We start from the raw sequence: 17,786 nt of genomic DNA on the forward strand, positions 1-17,786 counted from the left end.
TCCTCCTAACATGAACCTTTCTGTGTATGATGGCAGGTGTATGTCAGTATGTAGGCAGGTTAAATGCAAAACTAATTTGTTCCTTAATCTCAGCAATGGAATGGCTGTCACTGCCTGTTTTTTTCAGTTTTGTTTTTGATAATTGATAAAATATGATGTATGTATTGATATGGATTTTTTTAATGACTTTTGTTACAAGTGCAATAAATGTTCTTCACTGTGTGCTTCCTCCATTTTGCCTTTGCTCTTTTATTTCCACCTTTTCCTGCTCTCAATCTGTGTTTTGCTTTGTCCTGCCTGTGTGTGCCATTATTAAAATTTAGAATGTGTAAAACTGTTTTGTTAGCCTAATAGCATAATTGCCTAAATCATATTTATGCTATAAGAATAAGGATTCGCAGTTTATCAAAAATTACATTATAGAAAGTTGTAAACAAAACATACGTTTTAACCCCATTTACTCAAAAAATAATAAAAGACAGTCTAAAGCCATAAATGCAGTATAGTTGGTTTGCAGGGCAGGGGACTTTTAAATATGAGTAACTTAGTTGCAGTTAGACATCAACAAATGCTGAATCAAGGTGACATGATGATCCAGATAGAAAAATCCAACCTTAGGGAGATAAGCTGCTCATTAGTTGAGAGAATTAAACAGCACTGAACAGACTTCAGGCTGAAATCCATCAGACCTCATACTGGCCTGATGCAATGAAAGAGTGTCGGTTGTTGTTTTAGTGTTCTTATGGAGGGTGTTAGGCATGTTTATTTTTCTGCCATGTTTCTTTCTTCACCATATCATTACTTTAACAGTAGGTGGAGCCAAAAGACCAGTGGCAGCTCTAGTACAGGTCCTTCTCAAAATATTAGCATATTGTGATAAAGTTCATTATTTTCCATAATGTCATGATGAAAATTTAACATTCATATATTTTAGATTCATTGCACACTAACTGAAATATTTCAGGTCTTTTATTGTCTTAATACAGATGATTTTGGCATATAGCTCATAAAAACCCAAAATTCCTATCTCACAAAATTAGCATATCATTAAAAGGGTCTCTAAACGAGCTGTGAACCTAATCATCTGAATCAACGAGTTAACTCTAAACACCTGCAAAAGATTCCTGAGGCCTTTAAAACTCCCAGCCTGGTTCATCACTCAAAACCCTAATCATGGGTAAGACTGCCGACCTGACTGCTGTCCAGAAGGCCACTATTGACACCCTCAAGCAAGAGGGTAAGACACAGAAAGAAATTTCTGAACGAATAGGCTGTTCCCAGAATGCTGTATCAAGGCACCTCAGTGGGAAGTCTGTGGGAAGGAAAAAGTGTGGCAGAAAATGCTGCACAACAAGAAGAGGTGACCGGACCCTGAGGAAGATTGTGGAGAAGGGCCAATTCCAGACCTTGGGGGACCTGCGGAAGCAGTGGACTGAGTCTGGAGTAGAAACATCCAGAGCCACCGTGCACAGGCGTGTGCAGGAAATGGCTACAGGTGCCGCATTCCCCAGGTCAAGCCACTTTTGAACCAAAAACAGCGTCAGAAGCGCCTGACCTGGGCTACAGAGAAGCAGCACTGCACTGTTGCTCAGTGGTCCAAAGTACTTTTTTCGGATGAAAGCAAATTCTGCATGTCCTTCGGAAATCAAGGTACCAGAGTCTGGAGGAAGACTGGGGAGAAGGAAATGCCAGAAGTCCAGTGTCAAGTACCCACAGTCAGTGATGGTCTGGGGTGCCGTGTCAGCTGCTGGTGTTGGTCCACTGTGTTTTATCAAGGGCAGGGTCAATGCAGCTAGCTATCAGGAGATTTTGGAGCACTTCATGCTTCCATCTGCTGAAAAGCTTTATGGAGATGAAGATTTCATTTTTCAGCACGACCTGGCACCTGCTCACAGTGCCAAAACCACTGGTAAATGGTTTACTGACCATGGTATCACTGTGCTCAATTGGCCTGCCAACTCTCCTGACCTGAACCCCATAGAGAATCTGTGGGATATTGTGAAGAGAACGTTGAAAGACTCAAGACCCAACACTCTGGATGAGCTAAAGGCCGCTATCGAAGCATCCTGGGCCTCCATAAGACCTCAGCAGTGCCACAGGCTGATTGCCTCCATGTCACGCCGCATTGAAGCAGTCATTTCTGCCAAAGGATTCCCGACCAAGTATTGAGTGCATAACTGTACATGATTATTTGAAGGTTGACGTTTTTTGTATTAAAAACACTTTTGTTTTATTGGTCGGATGAAATATGCTAATTTTGTGAGATAGGAATTTTGGGTTTTCATGAGCTGTATGCCAAAATCATCCGTATTAAGACAATAAAAGACCTGAAATATTTCAGTTAGTGTGCAATGAATCTAAAATATATGAATGTTAAATTTTCATCATGACATTATGGAAAATAATGAACTTTATCACAATATGCTAATATTTTGAGAAGAACCTGTACATCAGGGTACATCTCGTTTCCCAATTGAGAAACTCGCCATTAGCCAAACAAGCAAAACAAAAAACCTCTGTTCGCAGTTTAATGCTGAAATCTATCAAGTTCAATTTGTGACAATACATATAGAAGCCCAATTTCTTTGTATATTTACTGAGATAAGCTGTGACTGAAAAATCAAGATTGATTTATATTAAAAGTTCTAGTAAATTCAAAAACCAGTGAGCTATTTATCTTTGACATTTGGACCTAGATGTGCATGATTAGATTGCAGATGCATGTAAAAACAAAATATCTAACCTAGTCCAAGTTCTAATTAAATGTAGTTTCTTTGACCTAGTGTTTGTAATTAAGTTATTGCTCTTGGACTACACACATAAGAAAGTGTATAATGCATTAATTGATTTGTATTATGCAGTAAAATACGATAACTGTTTTTTCAGTAGAATTTAAGATGAAATTAATAAAAATGGCCTCAAATTGAATCAAAATATCCATTTTGGAAAGTGTAATTGATGAACAATCAATTGGGCAGTGCACAAAATTAATTGTTTTCTGATTGGTTTTGACTGGTAATGGTTAGATTAAACACTGAATCAACAGTTTTCTTTTTCTGGAATGCTCCAAACAGATTTTGTAGCCCATTTCTTATAACTAATCTTGTAATTTTTGATCTTTTTTTAGTCTATCCCAATTTCTTTATGAGAATCATTAATGAGAACAAAATCTTTTTGTTCTACTTTCTGGATAAAGGGAAAATAGAATTGTTTTAATAACAAAAGGTTAGTAAAAACACATAAAATGTATTTGAATAAAACCTTTCTGGGTCATTGATGCAAATGACCACAGCATGCATCCTTTACAAGACAGATTATAGCTCACAAACATTTGTTGCTTAACTCAATGTAGAAGTGTGCCATATCACAAGGTTATGTTTTTATTTTGTAAGATCCAATTACAAAGCAACAGCATTCATATTAATATTTAAATGCACTGATTGACTGTAGCGTTCATTCATTCAACTTTACAGAAACCTAAAGAAACCTTTAGTTATATTAGGACTACCATTGTTATTTTCCCTCAGTTGGGAAGTTTGTTTTGCAGTGTAGGGCAACAAACAACACAAATACACTCACCGGCCACTTTATTAGGTGCTCGTTAATGAAAATGTCTAATCACCCTAATCACATGGCAGCAACTCAGTGCATTTAGGCATGTAGACATGGTCAAGACGATCTGCTGCAGTTAAAACCAAGCATCAGAATGAGGAAGAAAGGTGATTTAAGTGACTTTGAACGTGGGATGGTTGGTGCCAGACCGGCTGGTCTGAGTATTTCAGAAACTGCTGATCAACTGGGATTTTCACGCACTACCATCTCTAGGGTTTAGACAATGGTCCGAAAAGAGAATATATCCAGTGAGCGGCAGTTCTGTGGGCGCAAATGCCTTGTTGATGCCAGAGGTCAGTGAAGAATGGCCAGACTGGTTCGAGCTGATAGAAAGGCAACAGTAACTCAAATAACCACTCGTTACAACGAAGGCATGCAGAAGAGCATCTCCGAACGCACAACACGTCGAACCTTGAGGTGGATGGGCTACAGCAGCAGACGACCACACCGGGTGCCACTCCTGTCAGCTAAGAACAGGAAACTGATGCTACAATTCGCACAGGCTCACCAAAATTGAACAATACAAGATTGGAAAAACGTTGATGAGTCTCGATTTCTACGGCGACATTTGGATGGTAGGATCAGAATTTGCTGTCAACAACATGAAAGCATGGATCCATCCTGCTTGTATCAATGGTTCGGGCTGGTGGTGTAATGGTGTGGGGGATATTTTCTTGGCACACTTTGGGCCCCTTAGTACCAATTGAGCATCGTGTCAACACCACAAACTACCTGAGTATTGTTGCAGACCATGTCCATCCCTTACTGACCACAGTGTTCCCATCTTCTGATGGTTACTTCCAGCAGGAAAACACGCCATGTCATAAAGCACGAATCATCTCAGTCTGATTTCTTGAACATGACAATGAGTTCACTGTAGTCAAATGTTCTCCACATTCACCAGATCTCAATCCAATAGAGCACCTTTGGGATGTGGTGGAACGGGAGATTCGCATCATGGATGCAGCCGACAAATCTGCAGCATCTGTGTGATGCTATCATGTCAATATGAACCAAGCTCTCTGAGGAATGTTTCCAGTACCTTGTTGAATCTATGCCACCAAGGATTAAGGCAGTTCTGAAGGCAAAGGGGGGCCCAACCCGGTACTAGCAAGGTGTACCTAATAAAGTGGCTGATGAGTGTATATAAAATGATTATAAAGGTAGCATAAATCTTTAGTGTCCTATATTAGCAGTTAGCATGGTAAATGGACTGAACTTATATAGGGCTTTTCCAGTCATGTAGACCACTCAAAGCGCTTTACACTACAGCCACATTCACCCAATCACACTCACTAACACTTTCATATGTAGGCAACTTGAGGTTAAATGCCTTGCCCAGGGGCACATCAACATATGAAAGGAGGAAGCTGGAACCGAACACATAACCTTCTGATTGCAAGACGACTACTATTCCTACTGAGCCACAGTCGCTTGGCTCAGTAGGTCAGCATTGCTAACCCTAAACAGCAGTTTGTGTATTCTCTATAGAGACATGCAACCTTACCTTAACCATCAGATTTTCAAAATATTGCATGTTCCATGACAGACAGATATTGATTTCACAATATCTGTCTGTCATGGATATTGATTTCACTAAATGACTTAACAGACATTTTGCTGTACATGATATTGCCTGTTCAACTTGCTGTTATTTGCTGTAGTTAATCTCTGTTGTAGCAGCCTGAAAGAACAGGCTAATAAGCCATTTTTTCTATTGCAGCTAATAAAGATTTGCACACTTGTTATTTTAATGATCGGGTGGTAGTATGTCAAATGCAAGGCTCAGCAAGTGCTGCAAAATGTTTTAACATCTTTTTTGTGTGTTTGACAGGTAAACCCCACAGTCAGGAGTTAGGACTTTAAATCTGCCTGCCAATCCTTTTGTTCTCCAGCTCATGGCTGATTCAGAAGACCCTCTTTAACAGAAGCTTATGAGGGCAGAAGTCCAGGTTCAGCCTTCATGAATTCATCCCACCAGTCCAGTGAGTCTTATTCAAGGAGTTTAATGCTATGAACTACTATGGCTGTCAAAAATCTACACGCCTCTGTTAAATTATGTGAAAAATAAATGTTTTCATATAATGCGGAAATGAAGGGGGAATAAAAATGTGCGATAATCTGGTTGCATTAGCGTCCACCCTTTGCTGAAGCATCTTGTGATTTATTTTCATTCTTCTTGCGGTCACACCTACAACTATAATTATTTTGATTAACCTGAAATAATGTTCAATTATCTTAGTTCTAATTTTCCCACACTTGTGTCCTATATCTAAAGGCATACTTACAGAATATCATAATGATATTAATGTATATATGTATATACAACGGCACAAAGCCAGTCATCGAAAACTGAATTAGATTCAAATGTGTGACAACAGTGACAGTATTAAAACTTGATATTTCTCCAAATTGACAAGACAGAAATTAGAAAGCTGCCAGGAGGTGACAGCAACACTGAAGGAGCTGTAGAAATTTACAAAAAGTACTGGTTGTATTCCACGTGACAACTATCTACTGCATTCTCCATGTGTTGAGCCAAAGTAGTGGCGGTAAAATTATGGTCTGTGATTACTTTTCTTTAATTTATATACAGAAATATCTAATTCATATCCACTAATCAAATGTACTGGGAATCAAATCATTTCTCAACCATTTTATTTTACTAAATGACTGACTCCCGTAAAATAATTCTTGAGCTACTTTATTTAATTAAACTAAATTACTTTTAAATGACTGACAAATTTTTAAGCACGTAACCCCCTTTTAGACCTGAAATGTATTGATATGTATATCAATATATTTAACAAAACTAAACCATATCCTACTTTTGAAAAAGTGGAAGATGATCTCACTAGTTGGAAATCTGTACGCATATCACTCATGGGCAGGTTTGTTTCAATAAAAATGATGCGTTAGGGTCCTTTTCATTTCCTTCACTGTGTCCATTGCAATTGAAATAATCCTAAACCAATTTCTAATAAAGTTTATATATATATATATATATATATATATATATATATATATATATATATATATATATATATATACAGTACAGACCAAAGGTTTGGACACACCTCATTGAAAGAGTTTTCTTTATTTTCATGACTATGAATATTGCAGCTTCACACTGAAGGCATCAAAACTATGAATTAACACATGTGGAATTATATACTGAACAAAAAAGTGTGAAATAACTGAAAATATGTCTTATGTTCTAGGTTCTTCAAAGTAGCCACCTTTTGCTTTGATTACTGCTCCGCACACTCTTGGCATTCTGTTGATGAGCTTCAAGAGGTAGTCACCTGAAATGATTTTCACTTCACAGGTGTGCCCTGTCAGGTTTAATAGGTGGGATGTCAAGCCTTATAAATGGGGTTGGGACCATCAGTTGTGTTGTGCTGGGGGTGGATACAGTACACAGCTGATAGTCCTCCTGAATAGACTGTTAGAATTTGTATTATGGCAAGAAAAAAGCAGCTAAGTAAAGAAAAACGAGTGGCCATCATAACTTTAAGAAATGGTCAGTCAGTCCGAACAATTGGGAAAACTTTGAAAGTGTCCCCAAGTGCAGTCGCAAAAACCATCAAGCGCTACAAAGAAACTGGCTCACATGAGGACCGCCCCAGGAAAGGAAGACCAAGAGTAACCTCTGCTGCGGACGATAAGTTCATCCGAGTCACCAGCCTCAGAAATCGCAGGTTAACAGCAGCTCAGATTAGAGAACAGGTCAATGCCACACAGAGTTCTAGCAGCAGACACATCTCTAGAACAACTGTTAAGAGGAGACTGTGTGAATCAGGCCTTCATGGTAAAATAGCTGCTTGGAAACCACTGCTGAGGACAGCCAACAAGCAGAAGAGACTTGTTTGGGCTAAAGAACACAGGGAATGGACATTAGACCAGTGGAAATCTGTGTTTTGGTCTGATGAATCCAAGTTTGAGATCTTTGGTTCAAACCACCGTGTCTTTCTGCGGCGCAGAAGAGATGAACGGATGGACTCTACATGCCTGGTTCCCACCGTGAAGCATGGAGGAGGTGTGATGGTGTGGGGGTGCTTTGCTGGTGACACTGTTGGGGATTTATTCAAAATTGAATGCATACTGAACCAGCATGGCTACCACAGCATCTTGCAGCGGCATGCTATTCCATCCGGTTTGCGTTTAGTTGGACCATAAAATATTTTTAACAGGACAATGACCCCAAACACACCTCCGGGCTGTGTAAAGGCTATTTGACCAAGAAGTAGAGGATGGGGTGCTGCGCCAGATGACCTGACCTCCATAGTCACCGGACCTGAACCCAATCGAGATGGTTTGGGGTGAGCTGGACCGCAGAGTGAAGGCAAAAGGGCCAACAAGTGCTAAGCATCTCTGGGAACTCCTTCAAGACTGTTGGAAAACCATTTCAGGTGACTACTTCTTGAAGCTCATCCACAGAATGCCAAGAGTGTGCGGAGCAGTAATCAAAGCAAAAGGTGGCTACTTTGAAGAACCTAGAATATAAGACATATTTTCAGTTGTTTCACACTTTTTTGTTCAGTATATAATTCCACATGTGTTAATTCATAGTTTTGATGCCTTCAGTGTGAAGCTACAATATTCATAGTCATGAAAATAAAGAAAACTATTTGAATGAGAAGGTGTGTCCAAACTTTTGGTCTGTACTGTATATATATATATATATATATATATATCAAGCGGGAGTTTCATAGTAACTTCAGACGGGCCTGTACATGCCCTAGCTTGAGCAGGGACACCTTGCGTGCACTGCAGGATTTTAATCCATAGCGGCGTAGTGTATTACTAATGGTCTTCTTTGAGACTGTGGTCCCAGCTCACTTCAGGTCATTGGCTAGGTCATGTCGTGTAGCTCTGGGCTGATACCTCACCTTCCCCGTGATCATTGATGCCCCAGGAGGTGAGATCTTGCATGGAGCCCCAGACCAAAGGACATTGACTACTATCTTGAACCTCTTCCAGAAGTAAATACAGAAGTATTTTAAAGTCTATTCTTTGAGATATGAGGAGCCAGTGTAAGGCCTTTAGAACTGGAGTGATGTGCTCGTAGTTTTAGTGAGGACACGGACAGCAGCCTTCTGGATCGACTGCTGTCTGATCAACTTTTCAGGCAGACCCGTGAAGACACCGTTGCAGTAATCAATTCTACTAAAGATGAACACATGAATTAGTTTGTCAAGGTCCTGCTGAGACATTAGTCCGTAATCCATTAGTCCATCAATCCTGGAAATGTTCTTTAGGCGATTGAAGGCAGACCTTGTTACTGTCTTTATGTGCCTCTGAAGGTTTAGGTCTAAGTCCATCGTGACACCCAGATTTCGAGCCTGATTGGTGGTTTCTAGCTGTATTACCTGAAGCAGTGTGCTAACATTTAAACGCTCTTCCTTTGGTCCCAAAAAAATTATCACTTCAGTTTTGTTTTGATTCAGCTGAAGAAAATGTTGGCACATCCATGCGTTTATTTTTTCTTATTTGTATTTACCATGTGCTTGAATGGCTTCATAGTCACCTGGTGACATCGTAATGTATAGCTGTCTGTTGTCTACATAGTTATGATAACTTATGTTGTTGTTTATTAGGGTTCCAAGCCCCTGGGAGAAAGCCATGCAAGGCATGGCCATTCACCTGCTCCCAGCGGAGCAGGGAGCCCTATCGTTTTTGCTTCATTAGGCCCGAGCAGGGAGCCTGCAAGGGCCTATAGTAATCGCTCCGTTTGTTATTAGGCCCGAGCAGCTAAGCGCTGCGAAGGCCTATTATTATCGCTCTGTTCATTATTATTATTCATCCCCAAATGAATTGCCTTTTTCGAGAACCTGAACCTGTTGAAAAATTACACATTTTGGGGGTCTCGCCAAAGTCGCAATAAAAAAGGCTCAATAGCCGTCCCCCCCAAAAAAAATTTCAAAACAGCCTTCGCATTGACTTTACTTTGTCGTAGAGTTATGAAATTTGGTACACTTGTAGAACTCCCCAAGTTCTACCTAAAACCCACATCCTACAACAAACAGGAAGTCAGCCATCTTGGATTGAATTTTTGATTTTGACCCCATTTTTGACGTTTATAGCCTATGTATTTGATCGAACTCCACTAGAAGTTTATATCTGCATAACAGATTGACGGATCGACACGCAACTTGGTAGACGTGCTCAAGATCTTCATCTGAGGACGTACTTTTAATATGATTAAGAAGTGGGTGTGGATAATATGCTTTCTCACACTTGACCTTTGAACTCGATGAATTTGAAAGATTTTGTTAGGGAAATCACAGATCATATGCAGATATGCGCTACCTACAGGGGTTGGACAATGAAACTGAAACACCTGGTTTTAGACCACAATAATTTATTAGTATGGTGTAGGGCCTCCTTTTGCGGCCAATACAGCATCAATTCGTCTTTGGAGTGACATATACAAGTCCTGCACAGTGGTCAGAGGGATTTTAAGCCATTCTTCTTGCAGGATAGTGGCCAGGTCACTACGTGATACCGATGGAGGAAAACATTTCCTGGCTCGCTCCTCCAAAACACCCCAAAGTGGCTCAATAATATTTAGATCTGGTGATTGTGCAGGCCATGGGAGATGAAATAGAAAAATAGAAATAGTCGGGCTCGCCTCCACGCACAGCGTGGGCTCTGGAACCCATCTCCTTGAGAGGGGTTGGAGTCTCTTCTACTCTGGAGTGGCCCACGGGGAGAGGCGGCGTGCTGGTGTGGGTTTGCTTGTTGCCCCCCAGCTCAGCCGTCTCGTGTTGGGGTTTACCCCAGTGGATGAGAGGGTCGTATCCCTGCGCCTTCGGGTTGGGGAGAGGTCTCTGACTATCATTTCAGCCTACGGGCCGAGTGGTAGTGCAGAGTACCCGGCCTTCTTGGCGTCCCTGTCGGGGGTGCTGGATAGTGCCCCTCCCGGGGACTCCATTATTCTGCTGGGGGACTTCAACGCCCACGTGGGGAACGACAGTGACACCTGGAGAGGCGTGATCGGGAGGAATGGCCTCCCCGATCTGAATCCGAGTGGTGTTTTGTTATTGGACTTCTGTGCTAGTCACGGATTGTCCATAACGAACACCATGTTCAAACATAAGAGTGTCCATCAGTGCACTTGGCACCAGGACACCCTAGGCACCCTAGGACTTTGTTGTCGTATCATCAGACATTCGGCCGCATGTTTTGGACACTCGGGTGAAGAGAGGGGCTGAGCTGTCCACTGATCATCACCTGGTGGTGAGTTGGATCCGCTGGAGGAGGAGAAAGCCAGACAGACTTGGCAGGCCCAAGCGCATAGTGAGGGTCTGCTGGGAACGCCTGGCGGAGCCCTCGGCCAGGGATGTATTCAACTCCCACCTCCGGGAGAGCTTCGACCAGATCCCGGGGGATGTTGGAGACATAGAGTCCGAGTGGACCATGTTCTCCGCATCTATTGTCGATGCTGCTGCCCATAGCTGCGGCCGTAAGGTCTGCGGTGCCTGTCGTGGCGGCAATCCCGGAACCCGGTGGTGGACACCGGCAGTAAGGGATGCTGTTAAGCTGAAGAAGGAGTCCTATCGGCTGTGGTTGGCTTGTGGGACTCCTGAGGCGGCTGACGGGTACCGTGAGGCCAAGCGTGCTGCGGCCCGGGCTGTGGCAGAGGCAAAAACTCGGGCCTGGGAAGAGTTCGGTGAGGCCATGGAGAAGGACTACCGGTTGGCCTCGAAGCGATTCTGGCAAACCGTCCGGCGCCTCAGGAGGGGGAAGCAGTGCTTTGCCAACACTGTTTATAGTGAGGGCGGGAGACTGCTGACCTTGACTGAGGACATTATCGGGCGGTGGAAGGAGTACTTCGAGTATCTCCTCAATCCTGCCATCACGCATTCTGTGGTGGAAACAGAGGCTGGGGACTCGGGGTTGGACTCTTTCATCACCCAGGCTGAAATCACCAAGGTGGTTAAAAAGCTCCGCGGTGGCAAGGCTTCGGGGGTGGATGAGATCTGCCCTGAGTACCTCAAGTCTCTGGATGTTGTAGGGCTGTCATGGTTGACACGTCTCTTCAACATTGCGTGGGGTTTCACGCAATGTTGCCGGGGGTTTCACAGTGAAACCCCCGGAAAAGGGGGTGGTGGTCCCCCTTCATAAGAAGGGGGACCGGAGGGTGTGTTCCAACTACAGGGGGATCACACTCCTCAGCCTCGCTGGTAAGGCCTACGCCAGGGTATTGGAGAGGAGAGTCCGACTGATAGTCGAACCTCGGCTTCAGGAGGAGCAGTGTGGTTTTCGTCCCGGCTCTATACCCTCTACAGGGTGCTCGAGGGTTCATGGGAGTTTGCCCAACCGGTTCACATGTGTTTTGTGGACCTGGAGAAGGCATCCGACTGTGTCCCTCGTGATGCCCTGTGGGGGGTGCTCCAGGAGTATGGAATCGGGGGCCCTTTACTAGGGGCCATCCGGTCCCTGTACGAGCGGAGCAGGAGTTTGGTCCGCATTGCCGGCACTAAGTCGGACCTGTTCCCAGTGCATGTTGGACTCCGGCAGGGCTGCCCTTTGTCACCAGTCCTGTTCATAACTTTTATGGACAGGATTTCTAGACGCAGCCAAGGGCCGGAGGGGGTCGGGTTTGGGGACCAGTGGATTTCGTCTCTTCTTTTTGCAGATGACGTGGTCCTGCTGGCCCCCTCTAGCCAAGACCTACAGCATGCGCTGTGGCGGTTCGCAGCCGAGTGTGAAGCGGCTGGGATGAGGATCGGCTCCTCCAAGTCCGAGGCCATGGTACTCGACCGGAAAAGGGTGGCTTGTCCTCTTCAGGTTGGAGGGGAGTTCCTGCCTCAAGTGGAGGAGTTTAAGTATCTCGGGGTCTTGTTCACGAGTGAGGGAAGAATGGAGCGGGAGATCGACAGACGGATCGGTGCGGCTGCCACAGTAATGGGGGCGCTGTGCCGGTCCATTGTGGTGAAGAGAGAGCTGAGCCGAAACGCAAAGCTCTCAATTTACTGGTCGGTCTACGTTCCTACCCTCACCTATGACCATGAACTTTGGGTCATGACCGAAAGAACGAGATCACGGATACAAGCGGCTGAAATGAGCTTCCTCCGTAGGGTGGCTGGGCACTCCCTTAGAGATAGGGTGAGGAGCTCGGCCATCCGGGAGGGGCTCGGAGTAGAGCCGCTGCTCCTCCACATCGAGAGGAGCCAGTTGAGGTGGCTCGGGCATCTATACCGGATGCCTCCTGGACGCCTTCCTCGGGAGGTGTTCCAGGCACGTCCCACCGGGAGGAGGCCCAGGGGACGGCCCAGGACACGCTGGAGGAACTATGTCTCTCGGCTGGCCTGGGAACGCCTTGGGCTCCCCCTGGAGGAACTGGAGGAGGTGTCTGGAGAGAGGGACGTCTGGGCGTCTCTGCTGAGTCTGCTGCCCCCGCGACCCGGTCCTGGATAAGCGGAAGACGACGAACGAACGAACGAACATTTGTTTGATCTTGAGTGGATGTGTTAATTTTATTAGAGTGAATTTATTAGTACTAACTGGTTTCTGGACATTTCTGATTGCATTTATAGTAATTGTTTTTACTTCTTATTTATTTTAACTGTTAAAAGCCCTTCAAGGGACAGGTGATGCGAATTAGCTATGGCTATAAGCACTATGATACAGGCATCAGATTATTTTGCATAATGATCTATGTTCATTGTATCTGTGCCTACCAAATAAAAAAATAAAAATAAAATAAAAAATGTATATGTTATGCTAATTAGCAACAATGTTGCGTAATGTGCGAAACCTATTTTCGTTAACTCCTTCTTAGGGCCAAGGCCAATGGAAGCGAAACCGGGCCCAGTGAGACTGCAGATGTAGCCGATAAAACGATATGAAACTGATTTCAAAAATGTTTTTTCATTTGCGAGTTATACGTGAACGGACATTTTTGATTGGAAAAAAAAAGGTTTTTTGGCCCACCTTTAATATAGATGTACAAATAATTTTCATACCAGTAGTGCATAAGGACACTGAAGGTATGTACTCATTTTCAAAGGGACCAAGCCTAGGGGGGCACTATAAGCAAGAGAAATCTCTTGCACCCACGTTCTAGAACAAACAGGAAGTCAGCCATCTTGGATTGAATTTTCGATTTTGACCCCATTTTTGCCGTTTATATCCTCTGTATTTGATCGAACTCCTCCTAGAGATTTTGAGCGATCGGCTTGAAATTTGGTCAGTTTGCTTAGAAGGCATTGGGGATCTAAAGTTAACAAAATTGTGAATTTTTGAGCATGTTGAAGGGGCGGAGTCAGGCCTGAAAGTTTGACGACTTGCCAAAAAAACCCCACATTGTTATAGCTTCTACAAGGAAAGTCGCAGAGACACCAAACCTTTTGGTATTAATCCACATCTGGTCCCGAATGATATTCAGTGGTCAGATACTGACACCATCTAAGCCTCGCCCCCTGGGAACAGGAAGTGTCATGGAAGATACACGTTTGACCCCTGTCACCTGATGAACACGAAACTGTCCCCAGTGACATATAACAAGATGGTCTAAGTTGGTTTCCTATTGTAAGAAGATTGGCTGGAGGGTGTGGCAATGGTGGCGTGGCAATGTCCAACGTCTTGCAATGGCCTTACGTTTGCTTAGAGACTTGAAAATCACTCAGTATACTCTTAAGGCACTGGGGATCAAAAGTTATCAAAAGCTTTTTGCCAAGCCTCAAAATAGGAAGTGTCGCGTTTTCCTTTTGATGGTCCATATTTAGTGTCCTTCACCTAATCAATGTGAAACTGTCCCAAGTGACAGATAACATGATGGTCTAACAAAGCCCCCAGTACTGACTGGTTTGGCTGGAGGGTGTGGCTGTGGTGGCATGGCGAAGTCCGGTGTCATGCCACGGCCATACGTTTGGTTCTAAATTACACATGAATGGTCTGATTCACTACAAAATAAACATGGTTGATCGTTGTCAGCCCCCAAACTGCTCTATTGGATTCCCTGCAATTTGGATCAACAGCGCCCCCTAGGACATTTCAAGTGCTCTATCTCCCTCATGCATCATCGGATCCACTTCAAATGTAGTATACATCATCATGGATCAATGGTAAACATGTTGCCACAGTCAATTGATGACATCGTTTCAGCCCTGCCCACTAATTAACAAGTGAGTGTAGCTTCCATTTGGAAGGTCGGACCTCCCCCAAATTTTGAACGCCTCTCGCCAGACCAGAACTCTGCATGACTGGAGATCATATGACATGTCGCTCACAGTGAAACCTAGCGAAGTTGTGTGGAATCGAATGGCAGCCTCAAAGCCAACGCCAAAATCTATTTTCAATATCTACTCCTACATTTTAAGCTCAATCAAGGTGAAACTCTGTACATACCATATACAGAGAGCGGGACAAAATGGTATAAAATCATTCTCAAATATTCGAATGTTGTTAAAGCTACGTGTGGACAAACATTAATCGCAAGCTAGAGCAAAAGTTAATTGACTATATCTATCATATTTCATGATTTTCAAACAAGATTAGAGATCCTGATAGAGGATGAGCTATTGTGCCTATACATTTAGTTTGATACACATTCAATCATAGGGGGCGCTATAGGCACCAAAGGTTTATATCTGCATAAAGAATTGATGGATTGACATGCAACTTGGTACATATGCTCAAGACCTAGGCCGTCACGACATACTTTAAATATGAATATGAAGTGGGCGTAGATTATATGCTATCTCACATTTGACCTTTGAACTCTGAATTTAAATCAGAGATCGTACACAGAATTGTGCTGCCTAGGAACATAAAAAAAGTCTGGGTTTTACCACTAGATGGCGCTGTTATAATGTAATATGCGTTTTGGTGATTATCTCTGAAACCGCTACTTGCAGAGACTAAATTTCTGTTCCTGGATGTTCTTGGAGTCATTCTAAATCATGTGAATTTTGAAAAAAAAAAAATATCTTAGAGTTGTGCTAATTTCGCATAATATGCGAAACCTATTTTCGTTAACTCCTCCTTAGGGCCGACGCCAATCGAAGCAAAACTGGGCCTGCTGAGACTGCGGATAAAGCCGATAAAACAATATGGAACGGATTTCAAAAATGTTTTTCGGTTGTGAAAAACAAACTTTTTTGAATAAAAAAAAGTTTTTTGGCCCAACTTGAAAATAGATTAAGATCTACAAATAATTTTCATACCAGTAGTGTATAAGGTCAAACTGAAGGTACGTACTCATTTTCAGAGGGATCCAAGCCTATGGGTCGCTATAAGTAAGAGAAATTTATATAGTCAAAATGGCTGAATGGATTTTCATAAAATTTGGTACATTTCTTCAGGACACCACGTAGGGACTATGGTATCAATATGGTAATGATTGTCCAAAGTGGGTGGGGCTTATGGGAAAAAATTTACCTCTGAACTTTCGCTCATACAAAATTTGTTCCCCAGAATTTACTCATTGAACCTAGAGAGCTTAAACTTTCAGCATGTCTTTTGTGCATAATCCTGAAAAGTACCTACTCTAACTAAACTTCTATCTCAAAACGCATCACTACAACCTACAACGTTTTATAATAAAGCTAGCGGCTGTATCTCCAGTTCTGTTAAGCCAAACGCCTTGGAATTTTGCACACTACATAAGTAGACAGTGCCTATAATCCCGCATAAACATTGTTTAATTTGAACTGCCCACTTGTGTACAAATAATTTATAAAGATATATGCTAATCAATAGTTATGATTGTAAATTAATTTGGATAAAACAAATTCATGTGTGGTGGCTGGGAAACCTTAGGTTGATTCTTCATATTAAAGATGTTGTTGGTGAATTATTAGAGAATTGTCTGACAAACTTTGCATTTTACGTGCATTTTTAAATTCTGGTCATTGTTACTAATATCACTGAAATGACAAACCATTAACAAATAAAAAAAAATCATTAAAATTAGGGACATGATAAACAATGTATATAATTCCACATATAACAATGGTTATCTGAGAAAATTTTGGATATTTTATGAAATACCATGTACTTTGTATAACTTATAAGACTCTATATTGTGGATTAATGCTTCAGTTAAAAAAAGTAGTTTTTATTTGTGTTTTTCTCACACCAGTGTTGTGGTTTGGCTTACATTACATTTGACCAATCACAGAGTAGTCAAAACTGCTGCAGACCACAGCTGTCAGCGTTTTGTGTGAAGCCTGCCATGTAAAGGGGCGAGGACAGGGACCCTGAGGATCACCCATGCTACTTCATCACAAACTGTAGCAGATCAACGATGATGTTATAATGAAATATGGATTTTTAATTAATTGTTAATTTCGGGACATTGTGTTGTACAAAACGCTTTATAATTTTTTGTTTGATAAACCATTACATCTAGAGACAGTCTAAACAATGCATATCATTGCCGTTATAGACATGGTTAATTGAGAATATTTAGAAAATTATTAGGCATAGTGATTTTATGAAACTTGCATAAAATGCTCTGTTCACTCAAAATACGAATTCACATTTTTTTGTAAAAAATATTTGGTCTAAGGCCATAGGACATTTAGATCATACTTCTGTCATTAAATGCTTACTCAAGCAACATTTTAAGAATTTAAGGAGACACTGGAATCTCCATGATTTTTAAAGTGTTTCTCCAATGTTATAATTTAGCCACAGTTTAATGTAAGGGCTAAGCCCGTAAAGTCTGAGTGCTTTTGCAAGCAAGTTCTAACCTGACCTAATGAAAAATAGGGTCATATTAAATGATTATCACGTGCAGGGTTGGCGGGGCTTGTGACGTGCAGTGCTGGGAGGGGCGGGGCTGGGGGAGGACTTGCTGGGAAGGGCTTGGAACCTGTTCATAACTGTTCGCAGTTCTAGTTATAATCTGTGTTAGGGGGAGCATGTAGATATTGAATAGGAGGGGCCCTAAGATGGACCCTTGGGGAATGCCACATGTGATTTTTGTGGTCTCTGATATAAAGTTACCTACTGACACAAAAAAGTACCTGTACTGATGAAGGGGAGGTTTGAGATAGGGCTGTAGTTCTGCAGTAGCAGCTTGTCCAAGTGGCTCTTTTTTAATAGCGGTTTGATAATTGCTGTTTTAGGGCCTTTGGAAAAACACCTGACAATAGAGATGTGTTTATTATTTGAGTTAAATCAGACGTTATGACAAATGGCAAATCTTTCTTAAGGAA

At 42.4% G+C, this 17,786-nt stretch overlaps 1 protein-coding gene across 6 annotated transcripts in view; it reads left to right on the forward strand.

The window, feature by feature from the left end:
- LOC124862348 (histone deacetylase 5-like) overlaps positions 1-17,786 on the forward strand; it is a 290,249-nt gene that overhangs the window by 11,165 nt on the left and 261,298 nt on the right. For all 6 annotated transcript variants that reach the window (XR_007036907.1, XR_007036905.1, XR_007036906.1 and 3 more), the window contains exon 2: positions 5,447-5,597. Coding sequence is in view for 2 of the 6 variants with exons in the window: in XM_047356209.1 (XP_047212165.1) it covers positions 5,576-5,597 (22 nt within the window). In the remaining 4 variants the exon portion in view is untranslated. The remainder of the gene's footprint in view (positions 1-5,446; positions 5,598-17,786) is intronic.

This window comes from Girardinichthys multiradiatus, chromosome X, assembly GCF_021462225.1.
Source record: "Girardinichthys multiradiatus isolate DD_20200921_A chromosome X, DD_fGirMul_XY1, whole genome shotgun sequence".
In the NCBI taxonomy this organism is placed as follows: domain Eukaryota; kingdom Metazoa; phylum Chordata; class Actinopteri; order Cyprinodontiformes; family Goodeidae; genus Girardinichthys; species Girardinichthys multiradiatus.